General features: G+C 28.1%; 1 protein-coding gene across 1 annotated transcript; it reads right to left on the bottom strand.

Moving 5' to 3' along the window:
* Positions 1 to 1210: 1210 nt before the first annotated feature.
* On the bottom strand, positions 1211 to 2465 carry LOC132938861 (52 kDa repressor of the inhibitor of the protein kinase-like). Its single transcript, XM_061005859.1, has 2 exons — positions 2462 to 2465; positions 1211 to 2071 (listed from the first exon to the last, which is right to left on the bottom strand). Exons 1-2 carry the CDS (start codon positions 2463 to 2465, stop codon positions 1260 to 1262), a joined length of 816 nt encoding a protein of 271 aa, XP_060861842.1. The 3' UTR covers positions 1211 to 1259.
* Between the last annotated feature and the right edge of the window lie 12185 nt (positions 2466 to 14650).

Genomic DNA, 14650 nt, shown 5'->3' with positions numbered 1-14650 from the left:
ATTAACATGCCCTGTATACATAAATTGGCAAGTGTAGACGTAAAGTGATCAGTTCATAGAATATTATATTTTGGAATTTGTATAAGTAGGAACTTTTAATAATTAGTAGGTACACAATATAAAATGTTAACTATCCTAATATTTGCTAATGACCTACTGGATAGGTACTATATATTTTCTATACAAAACGAAGATATTATAGTACGTTAATCGTTTTCACGTGCCATAATAGCAATACCTATTAATTGATAAATGATAAAAAAGTTAAAAAAATTAAAACATAGATAATATAAGATTATATGTATATTATATATATAATATACGAGCGTCTAGAGCATAGAGTAATATTACTCTATGGTCTAGAGACAGCGCCTCTTATCAGTACTATTATTATCAGTATCACACTATCATGACAGTTGCTTTATCACATAATCGTTTGATTACATTTAAATTATTATATTTGGTTCTATTCACGGTAAGGATTTAAAAAAAATTCATATCTAATATTATTCAAAGTTATATTTCAAATATAAAATAAATGTATTCTATTATATTAACTTATACCGATATTTTGTAGCCTGCAACACAACACATAAGTATAAAATAAAATAAATATAAATAAAAATTTAAAAATTTAAATAATAAAATTATAATCAATGATATAAGTTCCAAGTTTAAAAAAATATGTATTAGAAAAAATCCAAGTGTCTAATAAACTTGTTTGTTAAAAATAAATAAAATAAATAAATAAATAAAATACAATAATATAATTTCTTCTTCTGCTCAAATTGTCCATATGAATGCTCTAAATGTGATTAATATATAAATATTATAGATTAAAAAAAAAATTAATTTGTTATACTTAAGCTCGGTAAACTTTAAGCGTTGTACGGGTGCGTAAAACACCGAAAATCGTGAACATGTAAGGCTATACCAATGGTTTCCCGGTAGGTAGTAGAGTTTTGGACAAGTACCTACATAGGTAACTTATAATAATTCATATTATTGTAAATTAATTAGGTACCAAAAAAATATAACTTCTCAAACACTGTGTCTATTGGCACTGCCGGGAGAATGTATTAGAATGTCTATAAACTTGCGGACCAGTTTGTATAGTTAAATTTGGCATGCGAACCAGTGCCGTACCCAGGATTTGTTTTCGGGGGGGGCTTTAACATACTTAACTTTATAGGAAAAAATTTAAAACATATAATATATACACATAGTTTTTAATGTATTATGCATTCATTATTAAATTGTCACAATTTAAAATCTAAACGCCTTTCCTTTTTAGACGCAAACATATTTAAAATAGCATCTGTGTCAATTTGTATGTCTCTGTGGATATTCATAAGAGCTAATCCGTTTAATCTTGCCTCACCGGTAGAGTTTCTTAAATAGGTCTTGATTCTTTTTAAAGAAGAAAAACTTCTTTCAACCGATGCCGTTGATACAGGCAAAATAGCAAGAAGTTTTAATAAAATATTTATATGTGGGAATAAATCTTCGGGGCATTTTGATAATGTGTCTAATGCATTTTTTGGTAAATTATTTTCTTCATTAGACCATTTTTGCTTCCAAAATTCAAATTCATTTTTTAATAAGTCCATGTGAATGTTTTGGTTATTAGATCTTAAATCTTCTTCATAAAAATCAATAGCTGGCTGTATATCACTAAATGATAAATTACCAATTTTGCTTGGTAATAAAGAAGATAAAGAAATAAAAATATTAGAGTTCATTTTAAAACGTTCATTAAATGATGCTAAAATATCATCTAAATATGGATAATATAATGATTGTCTGTAGTAAGAGACATGGTCATTATTGAGTATGGCATAATTTTCTCGATGTTTTTGAGTCCCGACTACTCTTGGTATGGTTGGTGATGTACCAACTTCTTTTGCGATTTCACAAGCACGATGAAATATAGAAAAAAAAGTTTCTTCCGTCCGTAAATCTTGTAATTTTTGAATTGTCAATTCTACAGATTCTATTGCAATGGATAAATCAATATTTTCTGTTTGAAGATATTTTGAAATAAAATAAGTTATTCCAAGGACCTTTTTCTCTTAGGTTCATTTTCGTTTTCATTCATTTTATAAACTAATAAAACTGACACACTTCACTAAATATAATATAAAGTAAAAACTAAAAAGCAAAAAGCCACAAATTGATGTTGATAATTAATGATAGTAGGTATATTGGAGTATTGCATTATTTTATGATGGTATCACCACGTATCACCACAGATTATATTATAAAACAATTTGTGATATCACGAATAAGATTATTGTTATCAATATATTATCATGGGGCGCGTATAGCGCGGTAACGCGAGCGGAGTGAGTAAGACGTGGTGATAAGACTACCGCGTCACCACAACCATAATATACTAAAAGGTCGTCAACATTATTACTATGACATGAACGATAATATGATATTGTTCTGTGATATGAACCCATTACGCATAACGCATTACTAAAAAAATATTTTTCCTGAGATTTCGGGGGGGGCTTAAGCCCAAAAGCCCACCCCCTGGATACGGCACTGATGCGAACTATAATTGAAATAGAAAACCAGAATAGGTGCATTGCAGATGACAAAGATTTCTGTAAAAGAACATACCATTTATCAATATACCGTATAGGTACTGAGTATAATACTATAATATATTAGTTCTATGGATTTATGATTTATCATAGTAAATAATATATTTTATAATATCTATGGCAATCGTCAATTGTCGAAATTCGTCGGCGACGGTTAACAATTCTAATAATTTCAGCAAATACTATTGTATTATAAATATAATATATTGTATATTTTGATTTCAGTGAACAAAAAAATAATGAGCCACTAATATAAACGGACAGTTCGTTAAACCGGATAAGTTGTAACACAAACTCGCAAATTTCGTTTGATCAGGTTATTTTCATAAAATATTTCGATACTTTCAAGTTTCAGCTCATCGGAGTGAGATGATTAGATGAAGATGGATGAAGATAGCTGTTTCTTCGGCAATGGCGGCACTCTAGCTACATTTCACCGGAAGAGTAGATGTTTACGAGTAAGTTTGTTTTCATATTATTACCTACAATTTTACATTTACTTTTTAGACTTAAATTAGGCGTAAAATAGGAATTATTCTTGTTTTTTTAAATAATTTTTTCGAAAAATATATGTAACGTGTATATCTCATACAATTATGAATTTATAGTTAATAGAAATGCGGATGTTTGTACTTCATAGATATTTTTTTATTGAAATCGTGTAAATAATTTGATTAAACAATCAGGTACCTACTCATCACTAGTATCAATTTTATTATATAACCACCGACACAAGGTGCAGACTGAATTAAAAAAATTAAAAACATAAAATAATGTTGTAGTAGAAGCTGGAAACTGTAGTTTTTATAATCCATATAATGTAACTATTAAATTGAATCATTGAATTATTATTCAGAGATCACTTTGGGATAGATGCCAAATGGATAAATGTAAATTAAATTAAAAATAATTAAAAAACATTTTGTGAAATGAACAAGATTACTGCAAATATTTAAGTCTTATTTATTAATAATTATTAACAAATAAATACAAATAATAGATATTTGAATAGCTTTTTACTATTAACATTCAGTGTAAATATAGTTTCTGATCGACTTACCAATATGTAATAAACCTATATGTAATAAAATAATTATTCATATCAAATAATCCTAACAATTTAATGCAAGGATTCTCATAAATTAATCTTACAGCAGCCTTAAAACACCAAAAATACATTTGTACATCATTTACAAAATTTAAGTTCCCTATTATGGTGTAGGTATTAATACAAACAATAAATTGCTATTCGAAAACACAATTTCGTATACCTATTATTATTTACTAAATACCTACAATTAAATTAAACTAAAATAAACATATTATGATTATATACTGAGTGCCTATAATATAATATTATATATGAAAATTGAATCTTTATTACAAATACTTATCGTTTAAACAGACCACAAGAAAAAATAATTAAAAATATTAAAAAAAAAAAAAACACACATCATTGTAAAAATATAGTTGGTATTATAGTATTTGATGAATTTACTGTATACGCTTATGGCTTTATGTTAACTCTAAAATCCAGTAATCACATTTTTATTTAATAATTCATAAAATACAATATGCTCTTATAAAAATATTCGTGTGCTTCTGATATCTATTCACCACCTTAATCAATAATTAAATTGATAAACGAAAATAATAATTTAAATAATACCTATATCATATTATTATAATTCAAATTCAAAATTATAAACTATTTTGGTTTTATTGTCATATAAAATTTCAATGAACAAATTGGTCCTTAACACAGAACTCTTTGATATAAAAAGTTGCATTATATCATATCTGTGGATTCATCATATTGACGTATACCTAGTATAATATCTATCATTTATTTATTTAATCTATGGCAAATCTCAAAGTCGTTGCAGAAGACACAGTCGATTAAAAATTCTAAAATTTCAATAAGCAAAGAAGATATGAGCAAAAAACTTACTGCGTTTCGTATAATTTTATTTTTCATAAATCACAATATTCTAAGTTCTGGCTGTATTCTGGAGCGTTTCCTCTTGGGCGTCGCAGTTCACACACGTCACGGATTCCGCCGAAGGAGTCGATAATTAAAGTAAGTTTGTTTTTATATTCTTTTGGGGCTTAAATTTACTTTTAAGACTTAAAACAAATATTTAATGTCACGAAAAATGTGCTATCCAAGTGTTGTAGGCTCATATTTTAGTTCCGGACTAGAAATGTATAAAATACGCGAGATATAAACGCCGTTGTCGTTTTTCCAGTCCCTGTTTGTAGAATAATTATAATTAATAGGTGCATACCTATACAGGGTACTTAATATAAATATATAAATATTTTGGTTTAATTTATAGAAATATATGTTATGACTTATAACTGATAATAGTCATAAGATACAATTTTAATTAATAACTGGTAATTTTTTTTCCAAATACAACGTTATAACTTTATAAGTTATAGGTAACTATTAATTTAGTGTCACATACTTAACTTCTATTGTTTACCTAATATCTATATTCTATATCATAGGGATTAGGGATGTATAACCATGTACACATAAAAGTATATTCACGGAATGGTCAACTGCCTATCCTGACGTGTGCGCACTTATGAATAATATACCTACTCATATACTGGTATAGGTATATAAATATACCTATATAAATAGTGTAATACTACATACACGAATGTGTTACCTATTATGTCACTAAAAGTTCAACAGTTATTATTATATTCATTTATTTTTTAAATATAAGTAGGTACATTACAAGACTAATTAAAATCACATTTTTTTTTTTTTTTTTGAACACAATGTATTAAAAATCATTAATTAATATATAATTTATGGGTATAGTACTAAATAAATTAATGAAATAAAACAAACACAACTACTATAATTATTAGTAATAATAATATATCCACGTATAAATTATTAAAATACAAAACGACAAACGAAAAACGATTCTGAGTAAAGATATCGATAACTAATAAATAATATTGAGATTAAAGTAATTTATTTTTTCGGTAGTAAATATTTTTTTATTTTCATACCATGACGCGTGTGTGAAAAATTGTTTATATAAAGTGTTTAAAATGTTAGATTTCGGTTCGGCTGATTGTCCCCCCCTCACTCTTCCGCATCAATGCATCAGAAATTATTATTTATAATATTTAAATATAAACTGCATTTTCTGAATTTTCTAAAACATTGCTTTCCAAGCAAAGAATTCGTTTCATATATTATCAACGAATTGAAAAATGAAATTAGAACATTTATATGGGATAAAGTCAATATTATAAAAACTTATTAGAAAAAAATTAAATACAATTAAATAAAGGTAATTTTTTTTCTTATACTTCTATTTTTTTACGTACCCATTATGTAAGATACTATAACTTCAGTCTTCAGTTATAGAAAACAACACTTGCCAATATGGAATTACTGTCGAATTTTTTTATTTTAATATATTAAATAGCATCTGATCGACTGGATGTGCTATAATGAAACTCAAAATAATATAACGAATACACTACCTATACACTTATCTAAATTCTATTTTATATTCGTTTAAATTGGACTTTTAATTTTTCTGGCCATTTTATTAAGCTTTGTAATAATATAAGTGCATTAAATCGTATTTTTAAGGCATTTTTCTTATTTTTAATGCATTTAAATCCACGTCCTATTTATAACTTAATGTTATTTTGTATATACCAATCGATTAGTGTACACAATAAAAAATATAATATTATTGATGGGTTAATAGGTTGATAACTATTATGTAGGTAGGTACAGTTTTGTACGTTCAATGTATCGTTCTTAATTCATAAAGTAGCTAAATGAGTCAAATGATTTTGTCAAGGGGTGGGGGGGGAGGATATGGCTGATTTTTTAACATGCACTATTTCAAGGGCTCTTAACCTAAGGGGCGCACCACTCTAAGGAGCAGTGACACAATTTTGTAAGGGGGGGGGGGAACGTGAAAATGTTTAAAAAAAACACGAATTTATTTAGTTATTTTGTTATTTAGGTAATACATATTAATTAATAGGTATTTCTTAATTTTTTTTTATTATTTTATTTGAAACATTATTTTTAAATATTGGGATCAATAAAACTATTTTTATATAATTACTATTTTATATCAATTAGAATTTGTTTATAAACCAAGTAATAAATAAATGGTTACCAAGTAAAAAAACCGTTATCTATATTATAAATTTGAATTCAATTTACCGCATTTGCGTCTAGTAGAAACAAATAAATGTTTTTTTGAAGATAATGTAAAAATATCCATCATCCATCGGTTAGGACCATATATATATTTTCTATGATTGGGACGGTTAGGTTATAATTATAAATAATCTATGGAAAATGACAATCGTTTGAGACGAACAGCGATTCCAATACGTACTCACATATTTCGTTCCATTCTGGTTATTAAGCTAAGTGCCTATTTTTATAAATGTCATTAATCTCAATACTTCCAGACTGAACTTTTGGATCGGAGATATGAAGACGGCGCTGCATTTTGCTTGGTGGAGACGCACAGCTCTGACACTAGACAATATTATACACTCAAAGGGACCGCGTTTCGCCGGAAGAATAAATAATAACGTAAGTATTGTCCTACTACTCTGTTGACGCGGTAGACCTAATGTAAATATTTATTGTCAGACAAACTTATATACCCACTAGACGTAGAGTAGTTTTTAAAATCCAGTTGTTATAGGTGTACAAAAATTAGTATATTACGAAAAATACCTTAAATTATAATACTTTGCCTACAACTGTTAATTTATTGTTATAGTAGAATAATTTTTAAAATTTGAAATCAATGATTAGGTAATGCTTTTATAAGTAGGAAGGTAGGTTTTTATACCTACCTAACAAAATAAGAAAATACATAATGATTAATGTTATTTAATATGATTTGTAAGTACATATAGCAGATTACACATATCACTTGGTGACGATTATTTTTGTTTTATACGTTCTTCGTAATTCAGTTCCGTCACGATAGTTTTAGTTTTCGTTAAATGTGAAACATACATTTTCTATGCATACGGGCATTAAATATTTGGGTTTTAAGAGAACACCTCAAACGTACGTTTTATTTTGGGGGTTTTACGGGATATACCTATAGGAAATTTTCTTCAAATTTTCACATTTCACTATTTGATATTGTGATATTATTTGTACCTAGGTTAAGTTTCTGTTTGAGAACCGATCGATATGTTACCTAGGTATATCACATTCTTTAATTTAAATTCTGGTAGTGGAGTATTGGACAAGTACCTACGTAACTTATAATTCATATCGTAATTTAATTACTAAAGAAATATAATTTACCCAACAGTGTCTAGGGCCACCGGCAGCAGAATGCATTATAGAATGTCTATAAACTTGTGGTCTAGTATATGGTTAAAATTGGCATGCGACCAACAACTGGGGGCTTGTTCTGGAAAATTTAAATGATCTAATAAGGTTCATCTCATTATTTGAATTAAATTAATTTTTAAGCGATTGTTGTGTTAATCAATTTTTTAATTTATTTCATTCAACACACTCATCTCAGTTTTCTAGTACCTCTGGATTTCTAGATTCCGTCACGGGGTATGTGTTTTCTTATTTCTCAGTAGGTTTTTTTTTATTATTGTTAATTGATCAAAGGTTGTATTGCCCGAAATTTTTCAATATTTGTATTGTAATTATACTGGTATAACACTATTCCGGCTATCAATAAAGTCGTGTTAAAAATTAGAAAATTGGGAGGTATGATATTTTTTTAAGTAATTCTTTCGAGTAGGGAATTCGCTCAATGATATTTAAATATTTTCACCGATAATCAAGTACGATTACTTGTAGGTAACTAGAGACTGGGTGAATAGGAATTAGGTAGTGTGTAATATGGCGAAGATAAGGAAATGGGTCAACAGGATTTCAGAATGTTTGGTGTATGAAAGGGAAAGATGAAAAAGAAATGTAAGGTTAGGGTAGGTAAGTGGAGTGAGGGTATCAGATATGAGAATAATAAGTTAGGTGTTAAGGTACAAAAGAGGATATAATAAGAAATTAATTAATTAAGGGTAGTGTAGGTTAGTGTACATATTGTAGTGAAAACAAGAGAGAATAGGTTTAGGTGGTTCGGTCACTGTATAATAAGAGATAGTGAGAGTGGCTTTTCTATAGAAGTTAGTTAATTTAGGTGGGAAATGAGGGGTGAGAAGACTGAAGAAGAGATGGGTAGACAGAATACCGATCATATGGTGGTGTGGAATGAGAGTGGCTGAACCTGTATATAGCTGTGAGAGACGGGGGAAGAAAAAGTGTAAAGGTAGAATAGTTATGTTAACAATGCCGAATACGTAGGATAAGATCTTGAATTGCAAAGGCCACTAGCTTCAACTAACCATAGGTTTAATAACTAACCTTCTTATGACTCATTAGGACACTTTTCAGAATAAAAAGATCCTGAGTTAAAGGTTGCCGAACTTAAGTGTTTGATTATCAAGTTTATCCTCTGTTGACACCATGGATAGTCCACGCCTATGTTAAATACATTTGAGGCCGCGTTCCCGGAGGGGAAGGCAATTGAGGCTACTTTATATTGATAGTCGATACTCGATATGAGTATACTTTATTTGGCCTCAATTGTTCCCCTCGAAGGACGAAGACCGCTGATAAGACCATTATGTCCTATCCATATCTTTATTATCTATGATGGAGCCATACAAAGCGCACTCGTGTTGCTGGTTGGGATGTCAGCGCACTATTTGTTTTCCATCTTTGACCCACGCGTAGCATACCAAATGTACGATTAAGAAAACACTAAAATGATTGTGCGTGGGTCGGAGAGAGAAATAAATGGTGCGCTAAAAATCTAACATCCTCTTAAGTGTTAAATATTTGCCTGCATGTATGCACTAAAAACAGGCAAATATATGCACTGAAATATTCAAAAATATTAAAAATAATAAAATATTCAAAAAAGTACTGAATGAAAACGTTTTTATTAAAATTTTTTTAAATTAATAAATAATAATTCAAATTGGTTTACAAAAAAAATTCTTTATTTACACACTTGGTAGGTAGGTAACGGATGAACCGAAAATATAAAAACATTTTAAGAAAATAAGCATAAATACGAAGAAATCATGAAAACATGCAATTATATTAACTAACCAGAAAAAAACGCATATTGGTAACGGTGTTGTAATAATAGGGATCTCCCAAAAAAATACGTAAAAAAAATAGGTAAAACAAATAAAAAAAAAATAGGTAAAAATACGTAAAACAAATCATAAAAGCCAACCTTAATAAATATTAATTTATGAAAAAGTATATTAAAAAGCATTATTATTATAAATTAAATAAAACTATCAACTATGTACCGTGACATAATATAGGGATTTCTATATTTTTAGCTCCATAATTTCTGTTAAAATATTAGGAAAATGTATTAAGTACCGTAAAAGTGCTAAATTTGAGTTATTACATAAAATATTATATTCATAACAAATTATAATAGAAGGTTAGGTACTGTTATTCCACAAAATACTAAAAAAATCATACTTGAAATCTATGTATAATATACGTATATTGTAATAAACGTTCAAATGTTTACTATAGTACATTATAAAAATTAACTTAAGTTCAATATAATACATTATAACAGGTGTTCAAATAAACATTTCATACCACAAATTTTGTTAATTCACACAGTCTCTCTTCAATTTTAAATTGTTCTTCAAATTATCTACAAAACATAAATGTTTAGTAAATTGGAAGACTTGATTAAGTATTTAAACATTTATCTAAAAGAGATGTGCCGGGTCGCCACATTACTATATCGAGGGACCATGGTGCAAGTGTCGTCCATAAATATCATAACATATATTATATTAGAAATACAAACTTAATATTTCACTAACAGTAAATATTATAAAAAAATATTACGAAATGTACTATACTCATATTATATTATGATTGTATTAGTTACAAACTCTTGAATTAAGAGTTATGTTTGAGGATTTAATTAATTTCCTAAAAAGAAATGCCTCAAGGTTGCCTCAGTAGGTTAGGTTTACTAATTATTACTAATTATACAAAATACTGAAAATTAATGAAATCACAAATATTAGTAAAATAGAGAGACTGTGCATTGATTTACAAATTTGTCTTAAATTTACTTTTTGCATAGAGAATATGAAGGTGGGCTGGGCTCTTAATATCAGAGTATGGGGGACAGGTCTGGGATTTCATATTATCATTAATAGAGACTCATTAATCGCTTTTATGTGCTTCAAATTGCTTACACGAGTGAGCTGGGTATGGCTCCATCATAGATAATATAGATATAACATAATGGATAGGACATAATAGTATATAGTAATAGTCTTACCAGCGGTCTTCGAGGGGAACTAAGGTGTCAACAATCTAAGGATCAACTTGATAATCAATCACTTATAAGTTCGGCAACCTGCAACTCAGGAACTTTTTATTCAAAGTGTCCTAATGTAATTAGTCATAAGAAGGCTAGTTTGGTAAACCTAAGGTTAGTTGAAGCTATGGTAATGATAGACGACTACAATCACTGGTCGTGAACTTTGCGATGATCTTTTCCTACTAACTATAAAGTTATTCGATATTGTAAACATAACAATGAAAGAAAATATTTAAATATTATTAATTTGGTTATGTTAGGTTAGGTTAGGATAGGACAGTAAATTTAACTAATTATTATAGTTTTTAACACGGTCTTAAAGACTGTCAACTAGAGTTGTACCAGTATAGTTATTAAAAACATAAATACAGCCAACATTAAATAATGATTTTTTTAACACCACAAATTATAAAATGTATTTTGAAATATAACAAAATATAATTTTTTTAGGATTTTATAAGGTTTTCAATACTTATGAGCTTTTGTAAATAGAAAATGTCTAAAATCAATAGTTTTAATTTAATATATAGTATTGTGTTTTATTATCCTACTGTCAAAGAATTCTCAGGGATTTCTTTCCACAATTTTTTACATTGTACTAAATCTAATTTTTTTCCGCACATATTTACAAAGACTAAAACAGATATCTGACTATGTTTTTATTTGCATTTAGACTTTATAGTTTGTTATTTAATATTGACTGTAGACCCAGCCAAACACAATATTATTTTAAATTAAACATTATTTTATGTCCTTCATAAATTACAATCACATAATAGAGTCCGCGCAGGACCTTTTTCTGATTTATTTTTTTTGCATCCTTTATAAATTACATTCGTTTTTATACATTTTCTAATACATATATTACGGTGATACACCTCTGATCATAATAACTGTTCGTATTATTATAATGTAAACAATACCTAGTTTTTGGATTGTAGTTAATATGTATTGCAGTATTTAGCTTCCAGCGTATTCTTTTGTTTAGTGTTATTTCACACAGATTTCTCAAACAATTCTTTTTCAATACTCTAGTAGATTTTTTTGTATAAATATTTTTCAAGATTAACCGGCTATACCTGGGAGTACGCTGAGTACCCATGTACTTCTAAAGCGTGTTCCTAAAGTAAAATTTTTTCCACATTTTTTTTTTGTTTTCTAAAATCTATTTGCCTGCGGGCGCCAACCCCTCCCTTCAATTTTTTTTTTATGATTTTAACTCTAGCCAATTTTTTTAAACATTGTCAATCTGGTGCCCCATGAATAATCATTCTTTAATGAACTAAATACTTTAAATAGTGTTCTCTGTTTATGTTTCGGGACATTTTAGTTTGAACTTCGTTATGTGTAAAAGTAAACTTTTTTCCAAATTTCTTTTTTGTTTTCTAAAATCAATTTGCCTGCGAATGCCAACACCTCCCTTCAATTTTTTTTTTAGTACTGTAACTCTAGTTGAATATTTTGTATTGACTTGAAAATTGATAACTTGGTGCCCCATAAATTCTTTAATGAACTAAATATTTTGAATAGTTTTTTCTGTTTATGTTTCGGGACATTTTAGTTTGAACTTCGTTATGTGTGTTGCTACTGTAAACTTTTTTCCAAATTTCTTTTTTGTTTTCTAAAATCAATTTGCCTGCGGGCACCAACCCCTCCCTTCAATTTTTTTTTTATGATTTTAACTCTAGCCAATTTTTTTAAACATTGTCAATCTGGTGCCCCATAAATAATCATTCTTTAATGAACTAAATATTTTAAATAGTGTTCTCTGTTTATGTTTCGGGACATTTTAGTTTGAACTTCGTTATGTGTAAAAGTAAACTTTTTTCCAAATTTCTTTTTTGTTTTCTAAAATCAATTTGCCTGCGGGTGCCAACACCTCCCTTCAATTTTTTTTTTAGTACTGTAACTCTAGTTGAATATTTTGTATTGACTTGAAAATTGATAACTTGGTGCCCCATAAATTCTTTAATGAACTAAATATTTTGAATAGTTTTTTCTGTTTATGTTTCGGGACATTTTAGTTTGAACTTCGTTATGTGTGTTGCTACTGTAAACTTTTTTCCAAATTTCTTTTTTGTTTTCTAAAATCAATTTGCCTGCGGGCGCCAACCCCTCCCTTCAATTTTTTTTTTATGATTTTAACTCTAGCCAATTTTTTTAAACATTGTCAATCTGGTGCCCCATGAATAATCATTCTTTAATGAACTAAATATTTTAAATAGTGTTCTCTGTTTATGTTTCGGGACATTTTAGTTTGAACTTCGTTATGTGTAAAAGTAAACTTTTTTCCAAATTTCTTTTTTGTTTTCTAAAATCAATTTGCCTGCGGGCGCCAACACCTCCCTTCAATTTTTTTTTTAGTACTGTAACTCTAGTTGAATATTTTGTATTGACTTGAAAATTGATAACTTGGTGCCCCATGAATTCATTAATGAACTAAATATTTTGAATAGTTTTTTCTGTTTATATTTCGGGACATTTTAGTTTGAACTTCGTTATGTGTGTTTCTACTGTAAACTTTTTTCCAAATTTCTTTTTTGTTTTCTAAAATCTATTTGCCTGCGGGCGCCAACCCCTCCCTTCAATTTTTTTTTTTTCGTATTGTAACTAGTTGAATATTTTGTATTGACTTGAAAATAACTTGGTGCCCCATGAATTCTTTAATGAACTAAATATTTTGAATAGTTTTTTCTGTTTATGTTTCGGGACATTTTAGTTTGAACTTCGTTATGTGTGTTGCTACTGTAAACTTTTTTCCAAATTTCTTTTTTGTTTTCTAAAATCAATTTGCATGCGGGCGCCAACACCTCCCTTCAATTTTTTTTTTTTTAATACTGTAACTCTAGTTGAATATTTTGTATTGACTTGAAAATTGATAGCTTGGTGCCCCGTGAATAATAATATTCTTTAATGAACTTAATATTTTGAATAGTTTTTTCTAAATTTTTTTCCAAATTTTTTTTTTGTTTTCTAAAATCTATTTGCTTGCGGGCGCCAACCCCTCCCTTCAATTTTTTTTTTATGAATTTAAATCTAGCCAATTTTTTTAATCATTGTCAATCTGGTGCCCCATGAATAATCATTCTTTAATGAACTAAATATTTTAAATAGTTTTTTCTGTTTATGTTTCGGGACATTTTGGTTTGAACTTCGTTATGTGTGTTGCTACTGTAAACTTTTTTCCAAATTTCATTAATGTTTTCTAAAATCAATTTGCCCCAACACCTCCCTTCAATTTTTTTTTTTAGTACTGTCACTCTAGTTGAATATTTTGTATTGACTTGAAAATTGATAACTTGGTGCCCAAGAATAATCATTCTTTAATGAACTTAATATTTTGAATAGTTTTTTCAAAATTTTTTTCCAAATTTCTTTTTTGTTTTCTAAAATCAATTTGCCTGCAGGCGCCAACACCTCCCTTCAATTTTTTTTTTAGTTCTGTAACTCTAGTTGAATATTTTGTATTCACTTGAAAATTGATAACTTGGTGCCCCATGAATAATCATTCTTTTATGAACTTAATATTTTGAATAGTTTTTTCTAAATTATTTTCCAAATTTTTTTCCAAATTTTTTTTTTGTTTTCTAAAATCTATTTGCCTGC

Source organism: Metopolophium dirhodum, chromosome 2, assembly GCF_019925205.1.
Source record: "Metopolophium dirhodum isolate CAU chromosome 2, ASM1992520v1, whole genome shotgun sequence".
NCBI lineage: Eukaryota > Metazoa > Arthropoda > Insecta > Hemiptera > Aphididae > Metopolophium > Metopolophium dirhodum.
Note: the sequence above shows the minus strand (reverse complement) of the source record. Positions and strands in the feature narration are given on the sequence as shown.